This window comes from Argentina anserina, chromosome 5 (assembly GCF_933775445.1).
Source record: "Argentina anserina chromosome 5, drPotAnse1.1, whole genome shotgun sequence".
Classification (NCBI taxonomy): Eukaryota; Viridiplantae; Streptophyta; class Magnoliopsida; order Rosales; family Rosaceae; genus Argentina; species Argentina anserina.
The window spans coordinates 27,690,423-27,703,327 of NC_065876.1; the positions used below are offsets into that span (position 1 = coordinate 27,690,423).

The 12,905-nt window shown below is 36.0% G+C and overlaps 2 protein-coding genes across 2 annotated transcripts; both read left to right on the forward strand.

The window, feature by feature from the left end:
* Positions 1-429: 429 nt before the first annotated feature.
* On the forward strand, positions 430-3,306 carry LOC126795003 (probable glucan 1,3-beta-glucosidase A). The gene is made up of 7 exons (XM_050521809.1): positions 430-625; positions 712-831; positions 926-1,282; positions 1,533-1,702; positions 1,963-2,118; positions 2,261-2,613; positions 2,981-3,306. The coding sequence occupies exons 1-7, from the start codon at positions 434-436 to the stop codon at positions 3,166-3,168; spliced, it is 1,536 nt and encodes a 511-aa protein (XP_050377766.1). The 5' UTR covers positions 430-433; the 3' UTR covers positions 3,169-3,306.
* Positions 3,307-9,805: 6,499 nt separating this feature from the next.
* Positions 9,806-10,922, forward strand: LOC126794778 (FCS-Like Zinc finger 6). Its single transcript, XM_050521555.1, has 2 exons — positions 9,806-10,219; positions 10,598-10,922. The coding sequence occupies exons 1-2, from the start codon at positions 9,936-9,938 to the stop codon at positions 10,746-10,748; spliced, it is 435 nt and encodes a 144-aa protein (XP_050377512.1). The 5' UTR covers positions 9,806-9,935; the 3' UTR covers positions 10,749-10,922.
* The last annotated feature ends 1,983 nt before the right edge of the window (positions 10,923-12,905 follow it).

A 12,905-nucleotide genomic window follows, 5' to 3' on the forward strand; every position in this document is an offset into this window, starting at 1 on the left:
AGGGAGTTTATATATATTGTTTCTGGATTAGTGAGCCGCCTCATCCCAACTACCATTGTTCCAAGAAAAGAAACCATAGAAATGATAGAACGGTGTCCCGTTGTTGAAGTACCTTCATTGATCAGAGTGGAATGGTGTATCAAATGCTAGACTGTTTAGTTATGCAGTACGTATCACCGCCCTGATCTAGAATGGAGTCAAATAAATCATCACGAACAAACCACAAACAATAAACATTTCACGTACAATTTTTGCATAGGTTAAACGAACCCATTAATTCGATCTTCTTAGGATTCTTAAACTAATTAAAGAAATTTCAACTCCCAATTGGGTCAACCTGACGGTGAGATCGATGACAACTTGAGTCTCTCTACCCTTATTTAAACATCTGAGGAGCCCGAAGATATCGGCCAACGACCAAAGCATCAGCAAAATGGCTTCCAGCTCAAGAACATGGTTACTATGCTCGGTGTTTATATCTTGTACGATCTCCATTTCTTATGGAAGAAAAATGACCGCTCAAACTTCTACTCGAGTAAAAGCAGTTAATCTCGGAGGCTGGCTTGTTACTGAAGGCTGGATCAAACCTTCTCTTTTCGACGGCATTCCCAACAAGGACTTCTTGGTAGTTTTCATTCTCTATCAGTCCTATGTCTCTCTGGCTTGTTGATCATTTCATATCTTTACTTAATGCCAGAGCTTTCGTTATAGGATGGAACTGGCCTTCAGTTCAAATCAGTCACAACTGGGAAGTTTCTCTGTTCTGAGAATGGAGGAGGAAGCATTATAGTTGCAAACAGAAGCGCAGCTTCAGGCTGGGAAACATTCAAAGTAATCAATTTCATTAGTTTTGATTGTCAATTTAATTACATATACATGGCGTTTTATTATAACTTTTTAATCTCTATTTTTCACGTTGTTGCAGTTGTGGAGGATCAATGAGACCACATTTAATTTCAGGGTCTTTGGCAAGCAATTTGTGGGGATTGATGCAAAGGGAAATGGGAAAGACGTTGTGGCTGTTGCTAGCGCGCCTGGTGTATCCGGAACTTTTGAAATCATACAAAAACCCGATGATTCAAGTCGAGTAAGGATCAAAGCAACCAATGGATTCTTCTTGCAGGCGAAGACAGAGGATTTGGTTACAGCTGATTATGCAGAGAGTAGCAGTGGATGGGGAGACAATGATCCTTCTGTTTTTGTGATTACCATTTCTGGACGTATGCAGGGGGAGTTTCAAGTAACAAATGGCTATGGTAAAATGGCTGCTAAAGTTATGAAGGTACCAAAAGTTTAATAGACTCCTATTCAAAATATATCTATATATATATATATAACATTTTATCCATAATGTATTACTGTAAAATATTATTTTGACAATCGTATCTAATGTCATTTTACGTTCGGATTAGTTAAAAAACTTACAATTGACAATCGAATAACATAACATCTCATCATTTGGCGGCATGAAGTTTTGGCATCTATATGATGACATGATGATCTTTTTGTTGTGTGAAATATCTGCATATCAGAAGCACTGGAGTACGTTCATTGTTGAAAAGGACTTTGACTTCATATCAAAAAATGGATTAAACGCAGTGAGAATACCAGTTGGTTGGTGGATATCAAGCGACCCGAACCCTCCGAACCCTTATGTTGGGGGTTCCTTGAAAGCCTTGGACAATGCCTTTCTGTGGTCGAAGTATGTATCTTAAACGTTTCACCTTGCAATATATAACTCTTTCGCCACCATTGATCTTCGACTTTAGTAGAACTGCAGATTTCCCGGTTTAAAACAAAGTATGTACTAGTCGAAAAAACCCCTCTGGTTTCTCCTATCCAAGTCAAGTCATGTTTAGGTCATGTTTAAAAGGAGAAGAGAAATTTGTGATTGTGATGTGAGAAGTCTGATGGAAATATATGGCTGATATAATTTATACATACGAGGTGTTGTCTTGGCAGAAAATATGGATTGAAGGTAATAATTGACCTGCATGCAGCACCAGGATCTCAAAATGGTTTTGAACACAGTGCTTCAAGAGATGGATCTCAGGAATGGGGCCAAACCGATGCTAACATACAGCAGACAGTTGCTGTCATCGAGTTCTTGACTGCAAGGTAAACTATAGGAAATTAAGAATGTATGCCAAATTCTTGTAACAATGCATGTATATGAACTATTTGATGCAAGGTCTAATCTTACTTTGATTAGTAGTTGTGTTTAGTGTTATTCTCAACTTTAAGGGATACACAACTGCAGGTATGCAAAGAATCCAAGCCTATACGCAGTTGAGCTCATCAACGAGCCCTTCTCCCCAGGAACTTCTCTGCAGAACGTGACCACATACTACAAGGCTGGTTACGCTGCGGTTCGCAAACACTCTTCCACAGCGTTCGTGGTGTTCTCAAACAGATTAGGTCCAATGGAACCAACTGAGCTTTTCTCTGTAGCAAGTGTCTTGAAGAGAGTCGTCATCGATGTCCATTACTATAACCTCTTTGTTAGTGCTTTTGACAACTTGACTGTTCAACAGAACATCGACTTCATCTACACTAATCGGACTAAGGATTTAAACACTGTTACCACTTCCAATGGTCCTCTCACTTTTGTAGGTACGTGATCCACAATCCCACTTTGTTAATCTATGATTTGTTGTTGGCAACTCCATCTACATTGACGTCAATTTCTACTTTAATTTAGTTAGTGGTAGTACGTAGTGTGGTACTAACATTATTATCCACATCCTAAAAGGAAAACTTATATCGTTTTAAGTATGTTAGTTTACATATCAACTTAATTGATTAACCGCTTGAATTAGGTATTATGCAGTTTACATTTCCTTTCTAAGTAACGCGCTTGTAATTGTTTGCATGCATAGGATAAAATTACAAGACTGAGAGCCTTTACTTGATGCATCATTTACATGCATATATCAATGCACGGTTAATTTATTTCTTAACGGCTTCTATGGTCTTGCAGGTGAATGGGTAGCTGAGTGGAATGCGAAAAATCCAACAAAGGAGGATTACCAAAGATTTGCCAAGGCTCAGTTAGAAGTTTGGGGGCGAGCAACATTTGGGTGGGCTTATTGGACTCTTAAGAACGTCAATAACCATTGGAGTCTCGAGTGGATGATAAAGAATGGTTACATAAACCTGCTAACTTAATCTAATTAATCCATATACTGTTGTCTCAAGTCATCAGTCATTACAACGATTTCAAGTTTTCAACAATACGTTGTCTGTATCATGCATGTAATACTGTTAACCAAAAAAAGAAAATCATGCATGTAATACTTAATTTGGTTCATTCTTGGACGGCTGGACCTAATAACTATTGTAGCTTACAGTAGGATCCATCTTTAAATCTGCGATATGAGATCATCAATGAAATGCCTTTCCAATCTTAATTACATTTACGGGGTACGTAGTTCAAAATCATTAACCTCTTAAAGTGATTCACTAGGAGTTGAGGCTTGAGCTGGAGCCACAGCCCTGAACGTACCTGATTTTTTTAGTTGAACGAACAACATTCAAGATTCGTTCAAACGCACTCAAAGTACGTAACTGAGTTAGAAGCCGTACCTCCATCCACTGGTGCCGGGAATCAAGTTTGACGTTGTTGGCACTAAAGCTGTCGCTACCGGACACTGCAGCCGGTGCGCTTCCATGATCGAGCCCTACTGGATCTGACTGGACCGTCAAGTTCCAGGGCCAAAGGCTCAACCAAATTAGATATCTGCTATGGCAGAGGTGAATCAAAAGTCCCCACTTCCATCCTCCTCATACAACGCCTCGGACTTTAGAAGCATCATTTGATAAAATTTCCAAACCCTGTTTCACTCCTCTTGTAGTACGGAAAATTCTACTATGTATCAATGTATACTATAACATACATTGATGTATAATATATTAACTCTTGTAGTACTGCTTTCTTTCATCACAACCTGACGCATCATGCATGAAGCGACTACATGCTTGCCAAGAACCTTTGATCTTTTCATAGATGATGGAAAGCTCCGAGTTAAGAGAAGGAGATGCTTCAAACAACATCCAGCTGTGTACACGATCATGCACATACATCAAACCGAAGCGACCTTAATTAATGAGTTGCTCTGCCGCATCCTGGTTCAACGTCGGCTTATCTATGTGTTCAATATGGTCCAGCGATTTACCGATGCACAACAATGCTTCTTTATATCTCCAATTCACCGTTAACCCTTGACCGCCATCCATTTCAAAAGATCAAACAAGAGGACTTCACCCACGTACTGGACACACTCCAATGACTCCATCAAAATCATTGATGCATGCATACATTCAAAATCAGCATGCATGCTATTCGATATTACCACGAACCCCTGACATCACTTGATTCATATCGGCAACGTTGTCAAACAAAATCAGATACCTATCCCGGCATCATGGACTGACAAGCCTCGACGAATTCTCCTGTGCCTTTAAACCCAAGAAAGCGAGATTTATGAACTAGAAGGCGTCCCACGAGCAGAGCCAGAGGACCGAAAGTTGTCCCGCAAGCAGAGGTTACGGAGCAGTAGAGAATGACAATGATAATCTAGTGATATATTTTGCTAAATAATTATTAGTAATTTAGTTGTATATACCAAATATATCACTAGATTATTATATTGCATATTTCAATAATATGTAGAGAAATATTGTTTATGTCACTAAATTATACTGCACGCCCTAAGTCTTGATTAATGCAGTAATGCACTATTTTACATTGTTGTGATCGAATTTAAGATAGTGGTGTTTCAATTATTGCATATTTCCATATTGTATCATTAAATCTTCATGGACAAACATGCGAGAACTATTATAAACAATGAAATGTACATATTTGTATCGTAGCGAAACGCTTGATCGCCTTGATGATAAACATTTGAGATCTACTTTAAAAAAAATTGTTCTCCTTCAATTGTATTGTATCTACTTACATTGGATACACACACGAATGTATCATGTCCTAGTTGTGTCAGATCACACGATGGTTTTGCTTTCACTTACCAAGTTTTGGTTTACTTGTTCGTTGTATTCAAAATAAGATCGCTTGAAGTCTCCACATGATTATGATTATGATTAGAAAATTGAAATGAAATCAATCGGTTAAAATTTCATAGATGAGAGACTAAGTTGCTGCAGCTAGTGCACCTTGGAGATTGATATTACTCAATGTCTCAATCACACATGACGATGAGAGACGTTGGGCGCTTCCAATGATGTGTTTTGTTGTATGCAACAAAGCTTTTAACCCCACAAATAGGGTTTAACCAATAAACACAAGTGGAAAATATTGCTGTAGGAACTGGGAAGTGACTACTTAGCCAATACAGGTAATTAGGTATAGTCTTAATTTATACCAGCTTCAAAAAGTTTTGTTCATTCCCAACTTGTTTAATAAATTTATTCAAGCTTCAAATTTGTTTTTCTCACCATGCGTGATCTTCAAACATGGTAACATTAAAACGACTACCGTCTATCTTTTACAACTTAAAATTAATTGCGGACCGCACATTTGTAGCATTTATAAACGCTTAGAAAGGGAGATACAATTCTCGAAATAATTGATCCCCTCGTACTGTTTTCTTAAGAGCATCTTCAACAGTTTTTCCATATTTTCTCTAAAATGGAGAAGCAAACTTCAAAATCTATAAAAAAAATTATGCTCCAACTCCAACAGCTTTTTATTTTATAGATTTTTACATTTATTACTTCAATTAAATATTATATTTTCTTATTTATTATAACCATAATATATTTCATAATTTTATATTGTTGACTTAAAATATTTATTACATAAAATTTATTGGTTGTAATCTAAGTTTGAGTTGTTGAAGAAAGTACAAGCATTTAATATTTGGTTATACAAATTTTTAGCAAATGTTTCAAATTTGGAGAATCAGTACTTCTTTTTCATCAATTTCTCTATTTTAGAGAATATAATAGAGAAACTGTTGAAGTTGAAAATATACAATTTTTTCTTCAAATTTCATTTTTTTCCAAAATGCATGATCTATGAGTTCTCTAAGGAAGATATTTTGGATTTGATGGTGGGCGTTATAGTCTTACAAGGCACTGCAATGGAAGCAAGTCAAGCAACTCACTTGTAAATGCCCACTTGAAGAGATTCGTAGATGCTAAGAAAGCTTTTTTTATTGCTTAACAAGTTTTAAGGTCAATTATTAAGAAGGAAACTGTAGCCAGCAGCATATGACATCTCAACTTTATGTGAGCTGTTCACATGTGTATGCAGGATTAGTCTCCAAAGTCTTAATTTGATGGACCACTAGCATGGTATTATCTGGTCCCTTTCAGGAGTATAGCGATTGCCATTTGCTATAACTAGCAATGATTATCTGAATCGGTCAGTTTGGACACATTGAATTTAAATTTGGGTGTAGTTGATATCAACAGCCAAAGAAAATCTAGGCACAGAGGAGGGATCGGAGTTGAAAAACTCTCTTTTATATTGGTTAGAAAAAAAAAAGTTGATGAGACTGCCGTCAGATCTTCATTATTGACCATTTCTAGTAATTGGAGCGACCGAAGTCTAAATCTCACATTTCATCCAGAAGAAATAGTGAAATAATATCGAGAATTTCTAATAAAAAAAAATATATATATATATATATATATATATACTTTAAGATACCACAGCTAGTGGAAAATATTAATCTGATGTCGATTTCATATACTCAATTTGAAACAACGGCAACTTTTTATCATAACTAATAATCTAATTGAATTCTAAATTTTTTGTTTTTTGGTTGAGATCTAGATGATTCATAAGCACAATGCGAAAAGGTGTGTGTACGTAGGTTTAATTAGTGATGCGAGATAAGATATGGATAAAATTTTACCAAGTTTAACATTGTATGCGAGAAAGACTCATTTGGTGATTACGATTGCAGTTAGTACCTTATATGAAGATCGATCGATTTTAAACTATTAGGATAAGATCATTGTTGTTCTTCGCGATTGTTAATTAAAGATCATTAAAAATTTTGAATTCGTTTGTTATATAAAAATGGCAAATCAGGTTAGGTTTGGATTAAGGATATGAGTACCTATAGTTGTTTTCTGTAATAATGGACAAGTAAGCAGCTACCTCTCTAGGGAAAATGCCAATTGAGCAGAGACAAACTAAGTCCATCTTGAGCTGTTTGTAACTTTGTATAGAGAGAGAGTGACTATAAATCAAATTGATCACTCAGCTAGCACGATGTCACTCATGTATTGGTTGGTGCCAGTTAAAGTAGTGAAATTTCTAGCTCTTTCGGTAATTGGTGGGTCAGAAATTGAAGTGAGTAGGGTTTAAGCGAAAATGGCAGGGAAGTTTAAACAGTACTGGTTCACCTCTATCTAGTCGTCATGGGCATGTAAACAGAGCTAGAATGGAACAATATCTAACTGAAAAGTAAATCGAATCGATTTAATTCCATATATATAAGATAAGTGGTCAAATAGCATCTATATATTTTGCATATCTTCTTCTGCTAATTAACTAACAGCTGATTCCTACCTAGCTCTGGAATTTTGGGAAACCATGCATAAACCTAACTACATATATGGAAGCTGATTGGATGGCCAGATCATTCTGCATGCATGTATATGGTTTGTGTATGTATGTACACTGTATCAAATCAAATATCATTATATCTCTTAAACATGTCACTTGCTATAGCAGTGTGTGCCTACTGTGTATAGAACATATTCTCCATTTTAAAAGAATAGATTGAACTCCCAAAGGATGTGATTTTGTATTCCATATCTGTACTTCTATAACTTTTGGTGATTCAGTGATTTTTTTATCAAAAGAAACCAGAATAATCATTTATTCTATATACTCTCCAATATTATTTATCGACATTTGGAAGCGAAATTAAGAAAACTCGTATGACAGTTCTTATAAGGCTTATACATTAGTGCAGCCTTAGCAGCAACGCCTCAGGCACCAAATTTCGGTGGCTTTATAAGTCGCCTCAAGTCCAGCCCTAGTTCTTATAACACACTTTTTTTTTTGCCGTTGGGGTAGAAGGGGGCAGACTACAAGAGTAACTCTAATTCTTTAATCAATTTCTCAGCATAGTTCAACTAATTGACACTCGAATGATATCCATGCATTTATTAAAGAGCGCGAGATTATTTTTAAACAAGAGAACAATACTATTTTACCTTTTTTAAACAGAAAATAGAAAATAAGCGGAGAGTTTAAGGATGAACTCGCATAATGTAAATAAAAATTGCTAAAAGTGAATAAGTTGACGGGGAAAACAACAGGAGTTAATCCAAAAAGCCTTCCTTTAAGTTGAAGTACACACTAGTTTAACTCATCTTCTAGAAAGATTCAGAAACGTACTGTACGTTGGGTTTTTCCTTACCCCATCTTCGATTCCAAGTTACTAGAATTGAGTTGAAATGCAACCACAGTTAGCCCTAGTTGCATTTTATTGGAATGTCCTTCAAGGTTGGTGTTTTTATATATACTCTTTTGGTAATGTGTTTTCATGTATACTTGAATGCCAAGGGTATGTCATGTTGGGAGGCAGCATTATTTAAGAAAGTATGATATTTTATGTTAGTGAACTAATGAACTATTATGATTTGAACATTTTAAAGAGGCAAGTGGGGAAACCAGGGGTTGAGCCAAACCTAGCCTCCTCCTCAATAATTGGCCTATCTAGTGATGATTGATGATTGCAAACTCCAAAAATGGCATCAGAAGCATTGTTACAACGATGTAATAAGTTTTCATCTTTCATTGCAAAAAATTTAGAGTGTACTATCGAAAGAGTTTCTTTTAACAAAAGAAAATAAAAGGAACGAATTAAACAAAAAAATTAGATAAAAATTGGCACGTCATGTTATTGTTATCGATGAAATATGAAACTTTAGAGGAAAAATGGTATTTTTAACGAGGTGCGTGATTCAATCACAAAACTATGCAGCAGGTTAATGCATGTTTGACATATTTCAGTTATCACTTCAATTATAGTTTTACTCAATTAAATTCGATCATACAATATTATTCTAATGAAAATCATTTTTACCGTAGTTACTATATGAGTTCTCAACAAAGTGGCAACATGAGTCCTTACAAATATGAGTCATCAAACTGATAACTCAAATAGTTGTATTGTAGGTGAGTCCTCAATATACCACAGTCAAAATGTATTAAGAGTTTAAGACATGTATGAAAATTCATGCCCGACATAGCGTAATTTCAAGGTACCGACCGTACCATAGATGAATCCATATTAAGTAGTCTGAGAATTCTTATGCGCATACCTGTATTCTTTTTTTACTGTTTACCGAATTACCAACTCCTCTTGATGAAATCAAACAAGGTTTACTATCTTTACTTAACTTCAAAAAATTTACCAAGAGACAATTGTCAGGGAAATTGTACATACGTGTTAAATAGCGATCATGTGGACCTTTTGTATGGTGACGAGCTACACGCAATTATAAGAGAGAGCCAGTAAAATTCACTGTAAGTTTTTTTCGACAAAATTCACTGTAAGTGGTGACTGCCATGGCTGTAATGAAATTAAAGAAGCAAAAAAAGAATCCCACGCTCTGAAGCTCCCATTAGCCCTGAAAATAAACAAACGACAATTGGAGTAGCTGACGTGGATTTCCTATATAATGCTAAACAATCCCACAGTCTCTGTCTTTAACTTCAATCCAACGGTCCTCATTCGCTCCTCAGTTTCTGGCCTCCTCTTTATCTTCACCCCTCCTTCACTTGTCTTCAGGCCCTTGAGTTCTCATACTCTCTCTCTCTCTCTCTCTCTCTCTCTCTCTCTCTCTCTCTTCCTCTCTCTAGGGATTTAGATTTGGAGAAGAACAGCAGTTGTAGAAGTTTTGGTAGTTGTAGCAGAAGAGAGGGAGAGGCTAGAGGAGCAAAAATGTTGTTGGGGAAGAGACCAAGGCCTCCAATGAAGAGAACCACAAGCATGTCAGAGATCACCTTTGATCTCAACACTGAAGCTCAGCCTGAGCCCTCAGATCCACACAACCCTTTCAGTCCTCTGGCCTTTGATGGCGTCATGGTGAAGACGGCGTCCTCATCACCCTCGCCCAGAAACCACAGAAGGAACTCTGCTGATTTCGTTGAGACTCTTCACTTCTTGAGGTCTTGCGGTCTCTGCAAACGCCGCCTTGTTCCTGGCCGCGATCTTTACATGTACAGGTAAATTAATGCTTCTAAGTTATAACATCTAAAGTCTCGTTCTTTCCGTTTTTTCTTGTCGGAAAAAAAACCAAGTTCATTAATGTCTTTGTATTAAGACCCTCTGTCCTTTGTTTTACCTTGCTCTGATATATTAGTCAGTGTGCTGGTTTCACTGTTTCAGTTTGGAGAATTGTTTGCTTATTTTCTGGGATTTTCTGTTTTCTAGCTGGAAGTAGTAATCATTACCAAAAAAAAAACTGGATACAGTAAAAGTGACATGTATGGCGCCGATATTTGGAAACTAATCTTATAATTTGTGTGCCACTCTTCTTTTGTATTATTCAGCATTAATGACTCACAATTTTTCTTTTCTTATATTTGATCCGATTTTTGCAGAGGTGATACTGCTTTCTGCAGTCTAGAGTGCCGGCAGCAACAGATGACCCTAGATGAGAGGAATGACAAGTGTTCATCTTCGGCCCCCAACGCCGGCGTCGTCACCGGACACCATGTCTCTTCAACAGGGGAAACTGTGGCCGCTGTGTAGAATATTGGTATTTCAAACCGGTGATGAACACAGCTCGATCTATTCAGGCGCCGGATCATATGAATATATTTAGATTTTGGGAGGTCGATCTATGCATGAAACTATGAATAGACTTTGAAGCTGTAATTTTCATGTGGTAATGAGGCATATTAGTATAACACAAGTTCATCAGGGCCTTTTTCTTTCCCTAAGGTATAAATTAATGTTCGTCATGTATGTAGCAATCCCCTGTCTTAATTTCTGGGTTAATTTTTTTTGGATACAATTTCTGAGTTAATTTTTAGTTAATGGTCCTGCAAGTTTTTGAGGAAATCGATGAATGGCCGTTTGAAACCGGAGTTAATCTGGGGTGGTATTGGATGCCATGAGATTCTCCTTCTTTCCTAGTGGCACCTCCACATTGCCAAATAAGATCCAAAAATGCTGATTAATACTACTTGCAATTAGCAAGTCTAATTAAACCTATTAGGACTGAGTAAGATGATCAAAGAATCTATCGAGTCATTGATTGTATAGATCACCGATCATCATTGAAACCCATACAAAGCCAAACTTCGACCAAAGATAATTAACTTATTAATTGTGGAGGAATTGGATTAATTATCAAAATATCATTAAGAGATTCTGTTTGCATGACATAAGAGTCCATATATTGTTAGTGCTTATATAAGAGAAGGCAAGCATGTTGTAAAAAAAAAAAGGTAAGCAGTAAGGAATCTGTTATGTGGCCTAGTCAGGTTTGATTGTAATGGGTTCCACATTTTCAAACAAAATAAGAAGGAAATGAGAAAAACGTCTCGCTTTTTTTTAATTTTAACTACCATTTATGTATGCGTTTGGTTATTTGTTTTTTTTAAAATACGTTAAGAGTGTGTATATATATATATCAGTTTCTATTCAGAATGAAGCTTCACTCTGAAATTACAGAGTGAAGTTCCAATTTTGACACACTTTTCGGTCAAATATTTTCACAAAAAGTGATTCAATATTTAGGTATATTATTCAAGATCATCTCTACAAAGTTTCATCCAATTTGACAATGGTTTGAGCTTTTAAAATTAAGATTTACACGAATAGTTGATGTTGAACAATTTTAATTCATTCATTGACTTTATCTCGTTTCAATACCTTAATGATGTCCGAATTAGATGAAATTTTATAGAGATGATCTTGAATAACATATCTAAATATTGAATCGTTTATGGTGAAAATATTTGACCGAAAAGTGTGACATAATTGGAACTTCACTCTGTAATTTCAGAGTGAAACTTCATTCCGGATAGAAACTATATATATATATATATATATATATTGCAGTACGTCTCAATGTTCCTACGTTTGTTTGTTTTTTTTCCTTCAATAAAATCAATTTTTTAAAAGGAAAAAAGATAAAGGAGTTATCTGGCTATCAACATGGGATGTGTTGTCTTTGCATGTAGTCTGGTGGTCTGTGGACACCAGGGGCGGACCTAGGTGCATGGTACGGTGGACTCTAGTCCACCCACATTTTGGGCAAAAAATAATCTATATATATATATATATATTAGAATAGGACTTCTACATTAGTAATGTTACTAATGATCTTATGTTATCCACAAAAAGAGCCATCACTCTTTCTAGTTGATCACCATAGTGCCTACAACAATGACAGACTAACGAACTTTTCACTCTTTCTCTCTGCTTCAATCTTGTTCTCTTTCTCATTTGTAGTTCGTCTTATTGAGTTTTTTCAATTTTGAGGCCTAATTTAAATGTAATTAATTAAATTTTTAATTTTAAACATGGGAGTTAAGGACTTAAGATAAGATAATATCTACGTTACCTTATTCATTAGTTTATTTATATGTATATAGCAGCGCGTGTAATATGATCTAGTAGAAGATTAAAGATTTATCGAACCGTTTAATTAACTCTTGTATTTTCTTTTTTGCATATGAGGGATTAACTCTTACATCCTACCCTGATTAGGTCAATCTTTCTTTATTTCAATTAATAAAGTTATTTGGCACCGCCGCAAATTTTTTCGTTACAAAATTCAAGTCCACCCATTGTTGGAATCCTAAGTCCGCCATTGGTGGACACAATGTTAGAAAAGGTGGTTCGACTCGATATTGGTGGTAAGGAAGTATCGTTACTCTTAGATTATCAATATACCTC